General features: G+C 41.1%; 1 protein-coding gene across 7 annotated transcripts in view; it reads left to right on the top strand.

The window, feature by feature from the left end:
• The window catches only part of AGTPBP1 (ATP/GTP binding carboxypeptidase 1), a 70,936-nt gene that overhangs the window by 26,235 nt on the left and 24,915 nt on the right, over positions 1 to 19,786 (top strand). For all 7 annotated transcript variants that reach the window (XM_035100148.2, XM_035100145.2, XM_060280094.1 and 4 more), the window contains 10 exons: positions 1,949 to 2,016; positions 5,254 to 5,317; positions 5,598 to 5,744; positions 7,323 to 7,454; positions 10,028 to 10,121; positions 11,272 to 11,309; positions 12,185 to 12,393; positions 14,521 to 14,698; positions 17,173 to 17,264; positions 18,359 to 18,475. In XM_035100148.2, coding sequence (XP_034956039.2) covers positions 1,949 to 2,016; positions 5,254 to 5,317; positions 5,598 to 5,744; positions 7,323 to 7,454; positions 10,028 to 10,121; positions 11,272 to 11,309; positions 12,185 to 12,393; positions 14,521 to 14,698; positions 17,173 to 17,264; positions 18,359 to 18,475 — 1,139 coding nt within the window. The remainder of the gene's footprint in view (positions 1 to 1,948; positions 2,017 to 5,253; positions 5,318 to 5,597; positions 5,745 to 7,322; positions 7,455 to 10,027; positions 10,122 to 11,271; positions 11,310 to 12,184; positions 12,394 to 14,520; positions 14,699 to 17,172; positions 17,265 to 18,358; positions 18,476 to 19,786) is intronic.

The raw sequence follows: 19,786 nt of genomic DNA, 5'->3' as shown, positions 1-19,786 counted from the left end.
GGGTTGTAAATTTAAACTGGGGCAACGGGTAAAGAAAAATGGGACTCCACATCGCCATCTGGTGGCACAATGTCATATCACATATATAATGCATGCTTTTTCTTTACCAGTCTAGCTGAATTCTCCGTATTTAAAAACTTCCCTTTTTATAATGAGGTTCATTCCTAATATTAGTCTTCTTTTACTTTAATTTCTGTTGGTGTGGATAGGTAGGAATTACTACATTGCATGGGCAGCCGGATTCCCCTCAACCCCAGGCGACCCCCGAGCAGAATAATGACTCGAGACAACGTGCTATGGGATTGAAATTGGCCACAACTTTATTAAGTTTCAGATGTAAGGAGACCTTAGCTCAGGCATTGGGGGTTTATCCTTCCCAGTCCCCAGCCGGGGATCTGGGAGACATCAGGGTTATCCAGAATGTGTGGGGATTGGGCTGGCTCTGGAGAACATATGTTCAAGCAGAGAGCCCGCCCCCTGTTTTGCTGCCGTCGGAGGGGAGAGCAATGACAACCTCTCGGCGTATAGCCAATGCCTCCCCTCAAGACCCCTTTAACGGGGAACCCTGGGATCACTGCCTCAAGGGGTGGGTGGGTCACCGCTTCACGCCCCCTCCCCCCATTTAGGAAGATAGGCTAAAGGATTCCGCCCAAGGCCTGAAACCACCAAAGTTGTGACATTTTGCTATGGGAAAGGCAAAACCTGCCAATGCGGGAAAATTCCTTTCCGGCCCTTCAACAGCTGCCCTGACGTAGCAGCGCCTGTTTACCTGTGCCTATAGGAGGGTCCCATGTTGAAGTGGGCTCCAGAGTTCTGAAAACAAATGACTTAATCATGTCTTCTCTGAAGCAAGAGTGGCTTGGTGTTCTGAGGAACTTCAAGGGGTCAGAGCAGCCCACTGTGAACTTACTTATAACTTAGCATAGAGCAGGCATCCCCAAACCGCGGCCCTCCAGATGTTTTGGCCTACAACTCCCATGATCCCTAGCTAACAGGACCAGTGGTCGGGGATGATGGGAATTGTAGTCTAAAACATCTGGAGGGCTGCAGTTTGGGGATGCCTGGCATAGAGCATTGCTTTGTAACATTCATAAATATGCCAAATGCAATCTTGTGCATGCTTCCTCAAAAGTATCGCCTAGTCTGGATCATGCTCCTAAGTAAGCAGACATAGAATTGCAGCCTCTAAAATGTAATTGCCTTAGTTTTATGCAAGCTGCAGATACCTGATGCTGGAGAGCAGGCTGAAGAACCTCCAGTTGGCAAGCCAATCCTGTGTGTCAAATTTAGCTTGTGACATCACTTTTTAAAAACCACGCCCACCTACCAATCAGCTGACCTCACTCCTATGGGTGATGGAAGGGGGGAAGACCTAATATTTTAAATAGGTTTACTCTGAGTTAACCTGCAAAAGAGGACTTAACTGAGGGAGGGCAGGGTGGGAGAAGCTCTGGAGCCAACTGACCTTTAGCAGGTAAGATTCACCTTCTGTCGTGTGGGCAGAGCGGTCCCTCCGCTTACCTGGCAGATCCCCTGGCAACACCTCCCCAGGCGGGATTGGACGATTGGCTGAGGTAGGCGGAAACCTCCAGATATCCAGCCTGGGGAGGGTGAGGCCAGCCTGAACTACCGGGAGCCACACTGGGATCCGGGGGAGTGGTCATTGTTAAAAGGAATAATTTCAAGCATCTGCTATTTTTGCAATGTAGATTGTTATTTATTAATTAAAGTAATTACCATTGGTGATTTAAAAACATTTTTTACTATTGCACTTTATGCTTTTCAGCAGCCACTATCTGGTTGCCCACATTTGAAATTTTGTTGTTGTTATTTAGTCGTTTAGTCATGTCCGACTCTTCGTGGACACGACTAAATGACTAACCAACAACAACAAAATTTGAAATTAGTTTCCTGGTTTATCAAGTGCTCACATGTATTTAACTTTCAGAAAAAATCAGAAAGGAAATGACTGCAAAAGGTTCAACTGGAATAGAAGTTATTCTATCAACTTTAGAGGTACTATTTTTATTTTTGAAACTAATTTATGGTAAAATAGTGGGTCAGTATGACTTAAGTTTCTTGCACAGTTTGAATTTCTAAAGTTTGCTTCTCAGTCAGAGTAGTCACTCTGCTCACTGGATTTTCTTGTTTGGGATAGAGTACCCAGGTAGCGCTGTGGGTTAAACCACTGAGCCTAGGGCTTGCTGATCAGAAGGTCGGCAGTTCGAATCCCTGTGATGGGGTGAGCTCCCATTGCTTGGTCCCAGCTCCTGCCAACCTAGCAGTTCGAAAGCATGTCAAAATGCAAGTAGATAAATAGGAACCGCTACAGTGGGAAGGTAAACGGCGTTTCCATGTGCTGCTCTGGTTCTCCAGAAGCGGCTTTGTCATGCTGGCCACATGACCTGGAAGCTGTACGCCGGCTCCCTCGGCCAATAATGCGAGATGAGCGCGCAACCCCAGAGTCGGTCACGACTGGACCTAATGGTCAGGGGTCCCTTAAGAAGTCTGTTGCTTTCCTTTAAAGTAGATGATAGAGATTTTGGCTATAGCAACTTGTTTTTAAATGAAAAATTCAAAACTTAACATAAAGTTGATGGCATTCCAAATCTGTGGCATTTAAAAGAATTGACAGTTTTGGTTAATTGGCCAGTGCCACTGTTAAGATATGATTTGAAAACCTAGTGTAGGTCATTGATGTCAGAGATAGAGCTGTCCTTTTTTATATCTAAAACAGGCATAGGCAAACTCCGGCCCTCCAAATGTTTGGGACTACAACTCCCACCATCCCTAGCTAACAGGACCAGTGGTCAGGGATGATGGAAATTGTAGTCCCAAACATCTGGAGGGTTGGAGTTTTCCTATGCCTGATCTAAAATATTACTGTATTGGGGCTTCCGGGTTCAGCGCCAGCGCCGATCGGCGGGGTTTCGTCTCGTCTCCGAGACGGCCCGTCCCTGCTAGGAGTGGGGAGGGCAGCGAGAGCGACGCTGCGCCCCTTAGAACCTCGGGAAGGGCGTCCCGGGGGCTAATTTGCTCGGCACAGCCCCAATCCGGACTCCCCAACCCTTCGGCTAGCTCTAATAAGAGCTCCGGAGCGAGGAGGGTAGAAGTCGCGGGGGCCATTTTGAGCGGCAACGTTATTCTAGCAGGGAGAAGCTTCAAGCCGAAGGCGGAGAGCGCTGGATTCTTCCGAAAATAAAACGATTGGAAACAAGATTGTAAGTAACCTCACGATTTGGATTATAAAACAATTTGGATCTGGGAGAGAGGGGAGAAAAGAGGAAGCCACCCCCCCCCCCCACGGCAATAAAAGAGACAGTAAATAGAAACCCGAAGCCATAAACAGAAGATTTGCAATTCAAAAGGATCCCTCAAAGGCATCAAAGAGAATCTCCCCTTTGATGCAGGGTGAAAGGGGAGAGAGACTGTGGTTGTGAGTGCCCTGCAGCAAGAGGTAAAGACTAAGAAAAACCTTTCTTTTCCTCGGGAGCCGGCAGCCCAGACAACCCAGTGAGTTGATCAGGATTTATAAGTCAATTTTTATTTCACTTTGTATTTCTGGACTTTGTGGAATTTCTTTTTTGGTTTAAATGTTTGTGAAATGTGAGTTCGAACTTTATTGTTAATAAGACTTGAAGAATGCAGCCAGTTTGTTAAAATGGAGTCGAGAAAATAAACTGTGATCATACTCCACCCCACGTGACAAGTTTTGACCTTGGCAGGATTGAACTATGTCAACAAAAAAGTGTTCCCCTGAGTTCCAGCGGTCTGTTTTGACCTTAATGTGGGAAACAAGAATAGAACTATGTCAAGAGGAGATACGACGGCAAGAGTTACAGCAACAATTTCAGGTGGTGATGGCAGAATATGATTTTTTAGAAGATGAAGCTTTTGACACTGAAAAAGATGAATGTGAGAATGACAATGATGGTGACTGTGATTTGGAAGGAAAAGATGAAGATGAGGACTGTGATGATTCAACACAAAATGAAACACACCACGAAAAAAATGATGACTTTACCCTACAAAAAGTTGGATGGAGTGCCCTGCCTTTGAGGAGGGCACGATTGGTATTACTGGAACTCCAGAACACCCACAGGGAAGAAGGAAAAAATATGCAGAGAAGAGAAGAAATTCAGGGGTCTTGTATGGTGGCCTGGATGGCAAAAGACTGTAAACAGGGGGTGGGGTGAAGGGAAAGTGATGTTGTGATTATAAGGATGGATTAACAGGTTTATAACTGGTCTGCTGATTATGGAATTTGCTGGATTGGGGGGGTGGAGCCGGTAATCGGGGATGTAAGGTTAAATTGAGAATAGTTATAGTTTTAAAAGTGAATGGATTTTGGAAAAATGTGAAAATATGGAGGCTTATAGAGGGAGTAAAAATTAGGCACGGGAAGATAAAATGGGAGTTTGATTTTTCAGTGATTTGAATATTAGATGAAAATGTTAACAATTGATTTATAAGTTGTATAAGATACAAAGGTGTATTTTTATAAAGTAAGAAACTGTTGCAGATGATAAAAAAGGGATGAAAACCGGGGAAGGGGGGGGAGGGGAAGCCCACAAAATATGGTTTTACAATTATGAATGTAAGAAAAAAATTTTTGTTTTGTATTGTTTTTTTTCTCTTTTTTTGCCCTTTCTTTTTTCTCTTTTTTCCTATTTCTATTTTTTTTCTTTTTTTTGGTATGACAATAGATGGTTGGATGGATGGCCTCCTGCGTACTGCCCTGGTTTGCTGGAGCTCCCTGGTGGCAGGGGGGGGCTTAGGGGTCAGGGGAGGGGGAGGAAGACAGAAATCCAAGCATAAAATGGACCATCTCGGACTGTTCACATACATGGGATACTTCTGTGGCAGGGGAGGACCCATGTGTGTGGGTAGGAAGGAGGTGGAAAAGGTGTTTATGTATGTACCTTTTTTGTATTTTGTAAAATTAATAAAAAGTATGTTGAAAAAAAAATATTACTGTATTTATGTTCATGGTCCTGATTCTGGAATTTTTGTACTTTTTAAAGCTTTAAGTCAAGGCAAGGGAGTGTGTGGCCCCCCTCCAGATGTTGTTAGACTTTAGCTGCCATAATGCCTGTCCGTAGACCATAATGGTGGAGCAGATGGGAGTTGTGAATCCCAACAACATTGTGAGGGCACCAGGATCCCCAACCCAGTGCTTTAAGAATACATATTTGTATAGATGTATCATGAAAGGTATAATATGATAATTAAGAAATACTCTGTTCATTTCAGAATACCCAAGATCTTCAGACTACACTAAATATCTTGAACATCCTAACTGAGCTGGTGGCAGCAGGTGTGCTTTTATATTGAATTGCAAATTTGTAACATCTGTCTAGACTTGCAGTGTCTTTTATCTAATAAATGTGAATTATTATATTCTTAAATAGTTTAGAAACACTTACATAGCTAAGGTTTTCTGCCATGAAGAGAATAAATACTTCATGTGGCCTTTTATATGATTGGCCTTATACATGTGGCCTTATACCTGTGACTTATATTATTAAAAAGTAAGAGTTGGTAGTGAAATCTGAATACCTTAGCATTGCTGCTGATGGCTTATGTTCTATTTCTAGGCAGTAGCAGAAGAACAAGTGTTCTTGTTTCTAGAGGAGGGACACAGATTTTATTGCAATTGCTTGTGAATGTCAGCAAAGAATCCCCACCAAATGAAGAATTAATGGTGCTGCTTCATTCTCTTCTCGCAAAAATTGGCCCAAAAGGTAAGTCAAACCTAACTAAAATCCTCTTGCACATGTTGTCTTTGTGGAGCTGGAAGAAAAGTGCTGACACAGCATGCAGTGCATTCCTGTGCTTTACTTATACCTGCCGTCGTGTGGCTTTCCCAGGCTCAGAACCCCTGCAAAAACAGAACTCATTCTGCTACTGGCACTGTTCAATAAAAGCTGTGACTGCTTGCTTCATCTGCAGGTCTGTTCTACTAAGGAGAGCAGATAGTTACATTCCCACAAGCCACTTGTTTTTCACTTTGATTGTGTTCAGGATTGGACACACAATGCAAACTGGGCCTGGTTCCCTCCTCACAAAACTGCACCCTACCATTGGAAGAACAGTGTTAGATCTGAGTGGGGAGGTGCCAACACCTTGCTCTCCTTCCAGTGACTACTGCAGGTGTGATACCGTTTGTATGCAGTGAAATAAAAAAATTCCTTCAGTAGCACCTTAAAGACCAACTAAGTTTATATTTTGGTATGAGCTTTCGTGTGCATGCACACTTCTTCAGATGCCAAGAAGTGTGCATGCACACGAAAGCTCATACCAAAATATAAACTTAGTTGGTCTTTAAGGTGCTACTGAAGGAATTTTTTTATTTTGCTTCGACTCAGACCAACACGGCTACCTACCTGTAACTAGATGTATGCAGTGAGATTGTGTAGTGGAAGTGGGGAAATGGATAGCCAGGTGGGAAAATAAGCTGAAGGTACTCTAACCACATGGCTCTGAAAGAGGCTTTCAAATTCATATGGGGAACAGTTTTGGCAAGATAAAGCTAAACTGGGCGCCACTTGAGGCACCTGAATTAGTAAATTGGTTCTTGCATCATTTGCACAGATTGGCTGTAGGTTGTGCAGGTCTCTTTTCCCAAAAAGTCCATGGCCAGGAATTGAATCTTGGGGTTCTACTTAGCTTGGGCTGTTCTACTGAGCAATAGCCATATGTAGGGCCTTCTTTGTACCAAACTATGTTACTGAGATCGACCCATGCACGGGGCTGGAAGGGAAACAAATCAAGTGAATATTGTTCAGAGACTAACATGAACTTATCTTCCACCTTCTGTGGGCAATTAATTGTCCCGTGTCGTGTGATTTGTGGGTTCTGTCACTGTAGTCTCCCTGTTTTGGTTGCCAGTTTGTTTCTCGGTTCAGTTCATTCGTTCACATCAATGTTTAAAGCCCTGTATAACTTAGACCCCCAAATATCTGAAAGATGAGCCCCTGATGGGGCTCCTGTAGTAGTTCCACCACCCCAAAAAATTCATGGAATGGTGGCCGAGGAGAGGGATTTCTCTGTGGCAACCCCTAAATTGTGGAACCTCCCTCCCACTGAGGTGTGCCTACCGCCATCATTATTCAGCTGCTTCTATGTGCTGAAGTTGCATATCTTTACTAAGGTCATTGTAACCTACCCTGGATCTTATGGGGGAAAGGTAGAAAATGTTATAAGTAAGTAAATAAGTACTGCCGTTTTTTAATCTAAAAAGCTGTGGCCAGCTAACCCCCCACCCCAGATTATAGTTTGCATGGGTTCTAATATTGCTGCTGTTCCTTTTGAATTTCCAGATAAAAAATTTGGAGTAAAAGCCAGAGTTAATGGTGCTTTAAATATAACTCTTAACCTAGTGAAACAGAACTTGCAGAATCAAAGGTTAATATTACCTTGTCTCCAAGTTTTACGAGTCTACTCAACTAATTGTAAGTACTGTGACATTCTTCTCTCAGTGTATCTCAGTTTACAAAGATGTTTAATATGAAAGATCAAAGGACCTTCATCTCCCATTTACATTAGTGCTGAAGGCTAGTATCTTACCTGAGAATCTTCTACTATTCTATTTAATGCAACAAATAATTTTAGTAGCTGCGACCGTGGTTTTAGTGTATGTGTGGTGCCTGGTTATTTTTATGGTTATTGTTGTCTTTTTGCTCTCCTCCTGAATGATGCCATGGCCTATGGCTAGTGCAATAAAAAGTTTAACTGTAACTGTAAATGCTGAAAGCTAGTAGGCATTCTCTTTTCTTATAAAAATCTGTATGTTAGCTTTCTAACTCCTGAGCATGGAACGTTGCTGAGTAGGTATGTAGATCTAGCAGTTTTAGTGGGTAGAGGGAGGAAGTTTTTGCCAGTCTTAAAGTTCAGTTCTGCATATGTGTACTTTTGCCCCATTGAATTCAATTTGATATAAGGCTCCACCTTAGTTAAATGTTGTGTTTCTAACATTAACCATACTTAATGATAACCAGGATTCCCTTGAAGATTTGCCAGCAAACTTGCACTGGTGTTAGGCAGTGTTAATTTACTGCCAACGTAACCCTCAAGGGTGGTTAAACACAAGGGGAATTCAGTAACAGGAGGAGAGGGGCTTAGAGTTAGGGTCCTTTGGCCCAGGGCCACTCCCTTAATCACAATTAAGCAAGAGTTGTGTCTAGCATAGTAAAATTTCCAGAAATGCTGAAGCTTTAAAAAAAACGTTTTTCCAAAAAACCCCACCAATTTTAGGGGGAAATGGAAACTTACTTTCATATAGGCCTAAATGGGGTGATACTACAACTGTGAGGAGGCATTAGTGATAGTGTGCTTCTTTGAGTGCTTGCAAGAGGTCCCACCAGGACGAAACAGGGCGAGGTTGGAGGGCATACAGCCTCTCTCATCATACAAAGATAAAGCAGAAGCGCTGAGAAGGAAGTGTGGGCATGGGGGCAAAAGACAGGGTGAGAGGAAGGAGGAGGAGGTGGGGCTGCAGGAAAAGCCTTATAGGTTCTGACGCTTACTATATGAGCACATTTGGGCATGGGCTAAGTAGGGTCATGTTCACCTCAATTCCTAAAAGCCAGGTGGAAGGCTGCTGGGGTGAATATAGGAGGATGGTAATGAGGGAAGGAGGGGTAGTGACTTCTATGCAGCAATAAGCCTAAAGGAAGTGAGGAACCCAAGCACAGGAAGATAGGAGGTGCCTGTAGGAGGGTCCCATGTTGAAGTGGGCTCCAGAGTTCTGAAAACAAATGACTTAATCATGTCTTCTCTGAAGCAAGAGTGGCTTGGTGTTCTGAGGAACTTCAAGGGGTCAGAGCAGCCCACTGTGAACTTACTTATAACTTAGCATAGAGCAGGCATCCCCAAACTGCGGCCCTCCAGATGTTTTGGCCTACAACTCCCATGATCCCTAGCTAACAGGACCAGTGGTCAGGGATGATGGGAATTGTAGTCTAAAACATCTGGAGGGCTGCAGTTTGGGGATGCCTGGCATAGAGCATTGCTTTGTAACATTCATAAATATGCCAAATGCAATCTTGTGCATGCTTCCTCAAAAGTATCGCCTAGTCTGGATCATGCTCCTAAGTAAGCAGACATAGAATTGCAGCCTCTAAAATGTAATTGCCTTAGTTTTATGCAAGCTGCAGATACCTGATGCTGGAGAGCAGGCTGAAGAACCTCCAGTTGGCAAGCCAATCCTGTGTGTCAAATTTAGCTTGTGACATCACTTTTTAAAAACCACGCCCACCTACCAGTCAGCTGACCTCACTCCTATGGGTGATGGAAGGGGGGGGAGAGACCTAATATTTTAAATAGGTTTACTCTGAGTATGAATAACATGGGACACAGCAGTTTACCTTTTTAATGCACTCATTCCAAAAGGGAAAAATATTTCATAGGAAGTTACTTTCAGTTCCCCCAAATTGCCATTTTTTTTGTTGGGGAAATGTCCTTAGAAATAATGGAAGAAACCTGTCCCCATTCCCCCCCCCAAAAAAATAAACAACACACCCAGTTTTTTCCCTGGTATTTACATCTCCGGAGTCCAGTTATATTTGTAACAACCCAAAAGTAAATGTTGCTTATCAATTCTTGACTCATTTCTGCTGATATTCTTAGGCTGTGCAGGTGTAAGGATGCATGGGAAAGCATCTCAGATCATAGAAATTTTGAGAGTAGGAAGTGAACAAATGCACTGAAGTAGTGTAGTTTGCCAACACTCGTACTATACTGTAATCTGCAAAACATAGTTAACATTCCAGTGTAATAGCAGGTGTTCTGCCTTAGAGTTTATACATATAAGTAGCATTTAGGTATCCTGAAACTTCACTAGACGTGTGCATACAGAATTTCAAGTCGAATGCTTAGTTTTGGGATTTTTATGCTAAGTTAGTGAAATATAAATAGGTAAGACAGTGTTTTGATTATATTTGCATTGGTTATATTTGCCTTGCTTCAAGTGTAAGCATTTACATCAATAACATTGCACTTTGGTGTAACTTTTTTAAAATTTCAGCTGTAAATGCTGTATCCTTGGGCAAGAATGGACTCGTGGAATTGATATTTAAGATAATTGGTCCTTTTAGCAAAAAGAACACCAGTCTTATGAAGTAAGTAGAACATCTGAATTGATTTTTTAAATAAAATATTGTGGACCGTGTTTATTTTAATACTACATTGCTGTTTTGTACTGCTGTTTTGTTAACTGGTAAGCAACAAATCAAACCCCTGTGTTGCAAACACTGAAATGAAACCAAAAACTGGGCAACACGTGATCAAATTCAAATGAACAGAATGTATTTACAACATATGTAATATCAAAAACAAGGCTGGTAACTGAACCTATCTACTATAATTCACATGAAAACAAATCCTATAGGTCTCTGAAAGTCCCTGTTGATATGAATGGAACCAAACAGCAGAAAGTCATTCAATAAGAAACAAGTTGAAAAGCTTTGTACAGTGGTACCTCGGGTTACGAACGCGATCCGTTCCGGGTCGCAGTTCGTAACCCGAAAAGTTCGTAACCCGAAAAGGGCCCGAACCGCTGTTTTGCGCATGCGCAAAGCGCTATTTTCACTATTTTTGCGCTTTGCGCACGCGCGCGGGGCGAAAATACTTCCGGGTTTGCAAAGTTCGTAACCCGGGTTGTTTGTAACCCGAGGTGTTCGCAACCCGAGGTACGACTGTATTGCAAAGTTGCAAAGTAGCTAAAGTAGTCAGCGAACTTGTCTTATTGCAAAGTTCCAAAATAGCTGAAGTAGTCAACAAACTTGTCAGACAGTGTTTCTGGAGCAAAGTTCTTTCAAAACGGGTGGAGAACTTTTAGCCCATGGGTGGGATATGACTCGGGCCCTCCCCATCCTGTCTGTGGCCTCTTTTCCTCTGCCCTGTCCTCCCATGAGCAAAGTAAGCTTTAAAAAACTTCCACTGTGCTGAATTTTTGTGTTGGAGTGGGGCAAGGAGGGGAGGCATGGCAGCTGGGAAAACATGGTGAATGTGAATGTGCTCTGTGCCCGGTTCTTGTGCATATTAGCCATTCTACTCACACTACCCCAAAGATACTTGCTGTTGCAGGTAGACCAAACTTACGGAATATAAAACAAATTAAAATAGCTTCGAATTACTATTCATTTTCAACACATTATCATGTTTAGGATTGCAGTCACATGCAGAGTTAGGATGCTTATCAATGATCAGGAATGTTACCTAAATCTAATAGTTTGTCTGTTTTTTGTTTGTTTATATTTATATTAACAGAGTTGCTTTAGACACCCTTACTGCATTGCTAAAATCAAGTAAGTGTATGCCTTAATATTTCAGAAGATATGGAATGTGAGCAGATTAAAGTTTTGCTGGCAGTCACCCGGTGTTTACACAGAAAATAAACATTTTAAAAATTGCAGCTTAGTAGCCAATATTGTGTATTGAAAGACTCAGCAATTCCATGATTATTATATCAGTGAGCTGTTTTGATGAGGGATTAAAACAAAATATGCAGAAAACGCATACATCAGTTAGGCACACTTTGGATTAATCTCTGTTTTGCAATACTCATCATACTATTTGGAATTGCTTCAATATCTATTTTTATTGATGGATGGGTTTGGTTTTTTTAAAAAAAATTACAGTTTGTTTCCTAAACCTTCTCCAGTTTGTTCAGAAATGTATACAGTACATTCACCCTGGCCCTCCATTTTAATTTTCCAACTCTGTGAATTAGGTTGGGATGAAAGAATGTTAAATGGTCCCAGGGCACCCAGTGAGTTTAATAGCTTAAATGGGAATTTGATTCAAGTGCCCCCAGTCTAAGTCCAGTACTCTGATAGCTACCCCACACTGACTTCTGTATGTAATATCTGTTCATGGCTATAGCTTGGTATGGGCAGATAAGTCTATTTCTTGTCTGTGCCAATTTTGCATATGTTCATATGTCCATTCTATCCTGTTCTCACAGCAATCACAGGGATCAGCAAAGATTTTTTAAAAAGCATATGTAGGGCAAAAATATTTAAGTGCATATTTTAATACAAGATAATCTCAGTGTATGCATTTCTAAATGTATTTTATCCTAAAAGACATTTAAAAAAAAAGATTTACATATTTTGGTACATTTTGGCATGTTGTAACTGCTTATGGTTTCTTGAGATCTCTTGATTTGTTTCCCTCCAAGAAACAAATGCAAGGAAAGCCGTAGACAGAGGCTATGTCCAAATGCTTTTATCAATTTACGTCGACTGGCATCGCCATGATAGTCGGCATAGACACATGTTGATCCGCAAGGGCATCTTGCAGTCTATAAAGAGCATTACAAACATCAAGTTGGGAAGAAAAGCATTCATTGATGTCAATGGGATGAAAATTCTGTACAACACTTCACAAGTAAGTGTTTAAAAAGCTTATATTGCTATGAATCCACAGCGAAGCCTATTTATATGTACCATTAAGATGATAATACAAAGTTGCCTGTGTGCATGTCCCAATACATGGGTAAAATCTTAAAAGTTGTATTATTGCTATTCTTCATCAACTGAAGAATCATCATACTTCACAAGAAATGCATTCAATCTCATCCACTACTTTTGACATAAATTTAAATTAATCTGTACTTGACAGTTAATTACCCAATCACCTCATCTCTTAACAATTGATATCCCTGTTCTGTATTAATCTGTTTAGTCCTCTGTGAATCTCTATCACTAGCAAGGAATCATGCTCAAAAAAAGGGTGGTGGTGGATTTTAAGAAAGGGAAGTAGTATGCGTAGAGAAGGTACATTAAAAAATCTTTTAAAGCTATTTTTTAAAGAATTGTATCTTAGAAAAGGTTAGCGAGGAACTTCAGATAGTTTTTGAGGGAGACTCATCTGGAGATTTAAACCAATTGGAGACAAAAAACTGTTTTCAATGTATAGTCGAACCTTGGAAGTCGAATGGAATCCGTTCTGGAAGTCCATTTGACTTCCAAAATGTTCGGAAACCAAAGTGCAGCTTCTGACCTTCCTGCTGGCCAATCGGAAGCCCTGTTGGACGTTTGGCTTCCAAAAGAATGTTCGAAAACCAGAACACTTTTGGGAGCCGATTTGTTCAGGAGCCAAGGTGTTTGAGATCCAAGGTATGACTGTGCTTAAAAGCAGTATGATGGCATCAATGTCTGCAGTGTTCTTGGTGCTAAGGCTGAACCAGATCACCTCTATCTACTGCAAATGCAGCAGCAAAATGAAATGCAAATATCTGCAGAATGTTATGGCAGTTCTTCCCTCAATCTTCTTGGGAGCAGATTCTACACCTGGGCTGCTATTGATTTGTTCCAAACTGAATTATGACGTTCTAGTTTTTACAGTTATGCAAGGCCATTTGTCTTGAAATTGGATTGTATACATTATTGCCTCCTTGACCTACTTGAAGTTGGTTAATGTACGTAATCAGGAATTTGGTCATAGACTTTTTGCAGAAGCATTTGAACCAAGACTGAACATATGTCCTTTGCAACATTCTGCACTCAGTATGTTGGTAAACTGCAGTCATTCTTGAACATCCCACTTGGAAAAACTTGCTTGCTGCTTGAACTTTGATTTTAATTCCATCAATAGTTGTGCTTCAGTAATTCCAGCATCTCAACCTTGTATCATCAGGAGGACATGGGATTTACCTTTGTTCTTTCCCAGCTTCCTTGGGCTATGGCGCCCTTTGAACTTGAGCAATAGTTCATGAATGTTGTTCATTTCACTAGAGTTATGCTACAATTTTTACTGATATCTCCAAGCCCCACGGTTATGTGGCAGTTAGCAGTTTCCAGTTAGCAGTTATGTGTCACTGAAATTTGGGTTGGCAGTTCCTGTTCTTTGGAGCTCTGTCCCTGTATGTGTTGCACAGGCACCAAATTTTTATATTTTCCCATCACTTACTGAAAACATTTTTTTCTCAGGCCTTGATTAGACTGTATTTTATCTCCATTCTAAGTTTACTCTGTTGTATACTGAAGTTTGTGATTTGTATCTGTAACTGTCTTTTATTGTATTCTGTATATTGTCTGTGTGAACTGCTTAGAATATTTGAAGCTGTGTGTATATTAATACAGTCATACCTCATGTTGCGTCCGCTGCAGGTTGCGTCTTTTTAGGTTACAGATGCGCTGAACCCGGAATTCCCGGAATGGGTTACTTCCAGGTTCGGTGCATCCATAACCTGCACACATGCGCAGAAGCACTAAATTGCTTGTTGCGCATGTGCAGACGTGCCGAATTGCGTCGTGTGCATGCGCAGATGCACCGCTTCAGGATGCGGCCTTTTCAGGTTGCGAACAGGCCTCCGGGATGGATCCTGTTCGCAACCAGAGGTACCACTGTAATGACAATACATAATCAAGGCAAATATTCTATCATAAAATGAAGAGATTCCTTCAAGAGTTCCTATTCCTAGCAGTTTACTACAGTAGAACTATAGTGCACAAACAATGACATTATTTGACATGCAGTGCTTTGTTTTATAATGCTTGTTTATTGTACTAGGAATGCCTTGCAGTAAGGACGCTTGATCCACTGGTCAACACATCCAGTCTAATCATGAGAAAATGTTATCCTAAAAACCGTCTTCCACTGCCAACCATTAAAAGTGCTTTCCATTTCCAACTACCTGTCATCCCTGTTAATGGTCCAGTGTATCAGCTGTATAGTTTGCCTCCTGAAGGTATGCTTAATTTTGAAACATCATGGTCTTGTGTATATCTGCTTTCCTATGAGACTTAGGAAAAAACATAGACACAGAAGCTTACAATTATCTGGTTGTTCTAGCAGCCTACTTTTGAAGTCTTAATACTACACAGTTCAATGCAGAATGTTGTTGGGTTTTTTAAAAAAACAACAACCTTATATCCCCCTTTTAAAGAAAAGATTATATATTTAGATGATTGAAATTTATGCCTCATAAATAGGAGATCAAAATGTGACGCCTCAGTTTTCATTTTGATTAAGTAAAATAATGAAATGATCTATTGCACAGAGATAAGTTTTGCAACAAAGTTCATTGCCTTTTGAAGTCTTTAGAATATATAATAAACCTGACAGATCCAAAAGAATGAGTCTGAAAATGTGTGCTGTATATCCTGAATTCATTTTATTAATCTAGCATTCAAAACATTAAAATTATAATTTGCTTGTATATCTCATGAGTGAAAGTACTTTCACACTTCATCCACTTAAGGTTTGAAGTTGACAATGGATGGGTGCATTGGGGAGTATGGTCTAGTGTACAACCATGTGTACCGGTCTTCTTGCAGTGTATCTAAAATAAAAAGGTGTGCTGCCATTCATGAATTGAAGACACATGCTTTCAGAGACAAAGAAGGCCAACAATAAAAGAATGCAGGCTTGTAGAATTCAGGGATAACAATTGCTACTTGTCTGCCTCTTCCTCCCTTTATCCATACTACTACTTTACCCAGTTCCATGCTGTTGGTTCTGTTCTCACTGCTTTTTGCCCTTCACCTATGGGGAGTTGCCTGTCTGAACATAAGACCAACAACAGAGGGAGAGATACTTGTGGGTGTAGTTCTTATAGAACTATCTTTTAACCCACAGCTATAATAGTTGCTTGCTGCACAACTTTCATGTGCCAACACTTATGCTTCTGACTCTGAATCTAGAAGATCAGTTACTAATGAGAGCTTTGTGGAGACTGTGTGTGTGTCTGGATCCTTTGCCAGTGGCCATTACGGTGATGCTGGACATGTTAGACATTTGAAACTTCTTGCAAATGACCATCCCCGCATGCTAAATTTGAAGGCTGTGCATGTGGCTGTAGGTCGTCCCCCCCCCGCCCATACATTTTGGAACCCTTGTAGGGGAGAGGCAGGAGGGAAGTGCTTAATATTTAATCCATCAAGCCGTTTTCAGTGCCCCAACAGGCAGATGTATAGATCTTCCCACTCATTTCAAAACCAGAAGTAAGCAGTGGGGTAGGAAAAACATCTGAGGGTTTGAGTGGAATGCAAGGGTAGAAATGGTGGCCATGGAATGGGTTAAGCACCTCTCCTGCCCACTGGCTATTTTTCTCACAAATACCGTGTTTCTCAAAAAAAATAAGTCATACCCCGAAAATAAGTCATACCCCGAAAATAAGCCATACCCCGAAAATAAGCCATAGTGATAGGCAGTTAAACCTTGTAGGTTAAACTGTACCATACTTAATAAAAAATAAATAAGACAACCCCTGAAAATAAGCCACCGTGTTTTTTTTTTTGAGGGAAAATAAATATAAGACGGTGTCTTATTTTTGGTGAAACACGGTACATGCATGCATGCACACATACATAATTTTCTTTGTATGCCACCTTTCCCTAGTTAAAACTAGGTTCAAGGTGGCTTATAACATGAAAAACATTTACATAGTTACAAATATAACAAATGCAGTCCTAAACAATAAATAAAACACATCAAAACGTACGCAACCAAATTGAACAATTTTCACTAAACATACAGATACTAAACAAAAAACAAAAAAAACCACTAACCACAACAACCACCCACCGCAACACACTCCCTGAAGAGTCTGTTCAGCAGCCTCAGCTTTTGTAGCTGGAGTCCATCAGGGCCCCTCCCTCCCAGGCCAGGTGGGAAAAGGCCTGCAAGGCAGGGAGCAGGTCTTCCAGGACTCACAACTAGTGCAGGTTTTGGAACATGCTTTTGTCAAGATAAATGTAATTCCACCCTTAAAAGGCCTTGCTCTAAAACTGCCAAATTTGTTCATATTTAAATAACTGAATAGGAACAGTTACATAAGTCTATTCTATACTCCCCTGGGCTTCTACTTGAGGCGCCCTATTCAAGGATGCTGGAGTGCCTCAGAAGGGCAAAAGCTACCAGATTTCTTTCTACTCTCTGGATGATACAGAGAACAACTTTCGATATCTTGCATAGCCTTGGCTGTTCTGTTCTACCTTACATTGTTCATGTCCTCTTATGTCTAATAGATTTGTTTTTGTAACATTGGGGGAATCTGTGTAATTACATATGCAGCATGTGGTCTCATGGCATTTAACTTCATAAGTAGTATTAGGTTTCAGTTGGAGAGTGAAAAGTTTCACATGCATCATTTCTTTTCTGGGATGTACATGTTGTAGAAAACGTACATCTGCCCTACTTATAGAGCATTTTATATCACAGTGGATGACGTAGTAGATGAAAGTGATGACAATGATGACGCCGAAACAGAGTCTGAGATTGAAAATGATAATGAAGATGACATAGATTTTAAGGTTAGTGGAACTGAGGGCCTACTACTCAGATATTGCGCAATTATTTTCATTAGCTTTCAGAAAAATTGCTTGTGCGTGCATCGTGTTTTCCAAACCATAAATATGCTTGTGAATTACAGTGGTACCTCGACTTACGAGCGACTCGACAACCAAATATTTCGACTTACGAATGGGGGTAATGGCTTACGAATGTCTCGACATCCGGAAAAAACCGTGTTGGTTTTAGATAGGGATTTTTCGACTTACGAATTTTACCGTTTCCGATGCATTCCTATGGGAAATCACGTTTCCAATGGCGTTTTTCGACTTATGCATTTTTCGACTTACAAAGGTGCCTTCGGAACGGATTAAATTCGTAAGTCGAGGCACCACTGTAATTGTAGAAACAATCGGGGAAGGGACAGGTGTTGAGTTGTGTTGTTTTGAGCAATGCATATTGAAAATGCGCGTTGTCTGAACTCTCACTGTGTGGGTGGGGGGTAGTGATATATACATGGAAGCCACAGCCCAACATCATTGTGCATGACAAAGGAAGCTTCTCTTCTCTTCATTTGATCTTTATTAGACTAGGAGAACTTTATCAGATGCTCCCGTCATGCAGAGGGCTCTATTCCCCAGCATAACAAGATGCCTAATATCAGTTACTCTTTGTCACTTAACAAGAGCAGAAGAGAAAGCCACGGCCATGCAGAAGAAGAGAGAAGGGGGATCATGTGAGCTAAAGCATTGCTCATGCTTTTTCATATCACACTGAACCAAACCTTAGCATGACATGTGAACCTGCTCACTGTGTATATTTTTATTCACAATACATCACAATGCTTCCAACAAATCAGGGCATTAACCAGTATGTTAGCATCTTATTGTAAAATCATTTTAATGGGTTGAACGGAGGAAGATTCCTTCTTTTTGGATCCATTCCAGTATCAGCTCGCCAGTCAATAAGAGCCTTTGTGTATTTTCTATTGAGGTGCAAAAGAACCTTATTTGCAGTATGAAGAAAAAACTAGACATTCTCAGTAACCTTAAACTGGAAATAGTATCTTGTGTCCCACAAATCTTTTAATAATGCAAATTCACTTCCTCCCCTACAGAATGATGACATAGAGACTGATATCAACAAACTGAAACCAAAGCAGGAATTGGGGCGATCAGTGGAAGATCTGAAAATGTATGAACAGTTCTTCCCAGAACTTATAGAGGACTTTCAGGTACAGACATCGGTATCTTTTTAAAATAATAATAATAAAAGCATAGTTTAGGAGTCTTGCTAAGATGTGTTTTCTTTGGCTGCTACTATTGAAATACAAATCGGCATTCAAAGCTTGCAAAGTTTTGTATTCAAACAACTGAACTGGAGAAAGAAAATTAATTGCCACAGTAAGTACAGGCAAAAACCATTTTAGGTGTGTGCAGTTGATGCAAGATTGCTGATGTGCAGGTCCTTTGGCATCCAGAACAAGGCAGGACGGGGCACCCGTACTCGCAGGGTCCAGGAACAGAACCCCCACATGAATTGGTTGCTGCCTGTAAATAAACCTACACATTTCTGTAAGTTAAAGTGGAGATCTTTAGGGCCAATGGTCAGGGATGATGGCAGCTGGAGTCAGAAATATCTGGAGGGAACAGCACCTGCCTCTCCCATAAGCTGTTGGAATGCCTCTTTTGCATACCCCTCCTTTTTCTTCATAACATTGCTCACTTTCTACTCGTCTGATTTCAGGCTTGTTGAAAGAAAAACACCTAATTAGACCTCCCTTTTTCTTTTGCTGCTACACTTTCATCTTCTCTACGTGACTCCTTGAATGAATGGCCTTCACTTAATGGAATGCACCGTAACCAAGATTTCTAATAACCCTTTTCCAGCTAATTGTTTCTTCTTCAGCTATCTGCTGCCTTTGTTAATTTGTTTTGTCTTTGGTTTCTGTGACACTTTTTCTTCCTGGTTTTCTCGATGTCTTTCTGAGTGCTGTCCCTTTCTGATGATTTCCCCTACTTTAACGGTCTTTTGACCTTATTTTTCCATTTCGTTCCTAAGGATTCACCAAGCACCTTTATATTTCTGACTCTTTCTTTTTCTCTCCACTTCTTTTTCATCCCCTGTCCTATTTCACATCTTACTGGAAGCAGCTCCTGAGTGAATTTTTAAATCTACAGATATCAAACTGATCTTGCCAAAGGTGGGGCTCTTCATGTCCTACCAAAGTCCAACATACCCTTTGCTGTCAGACTCAGAGATATTCTCCCCTACTGCGTCTTCTCTTTCCCTGAATGTAGCCTGTTGTCAGGATCTACTCTTTTCCTTCTCAGAAATGCTAAGTAGGATAAGATACAGTATTTGCTATTTGTACATATTGCTAAATTGTTTCTTATGCTTGTAAAGTGATTCATTTTCCATTTCTGCATTATTGTGTAAGCTCTTTATAAATACATCTTTATTCTCATTTTTTCACATTCTGCTTGTTCTTGCAAACAGGTTCACCTGCATTTGGCTCCTCCTTTTTTTATTCCGCTTCTAGGTA

This window comes from Zootoca vivipara, chromosome 11 (assembly GCF_963506605.1).
Source record: "Zootoca vivipara chromosome 11, rZooViv1.1, whole genome shotgun sequence".
In the NCBI taxonomy this organism is placed as follows: Eukaryota; Metazoa; Chordata; class Lepidosauria; order Squamata; family Lacertidae; genus Zootoca; species Zootoca vivipara.
Note: the sequence above shows the minus strand (reverse complement) of the source record. Positions and strands in the feature narration are given on the sequence as shown.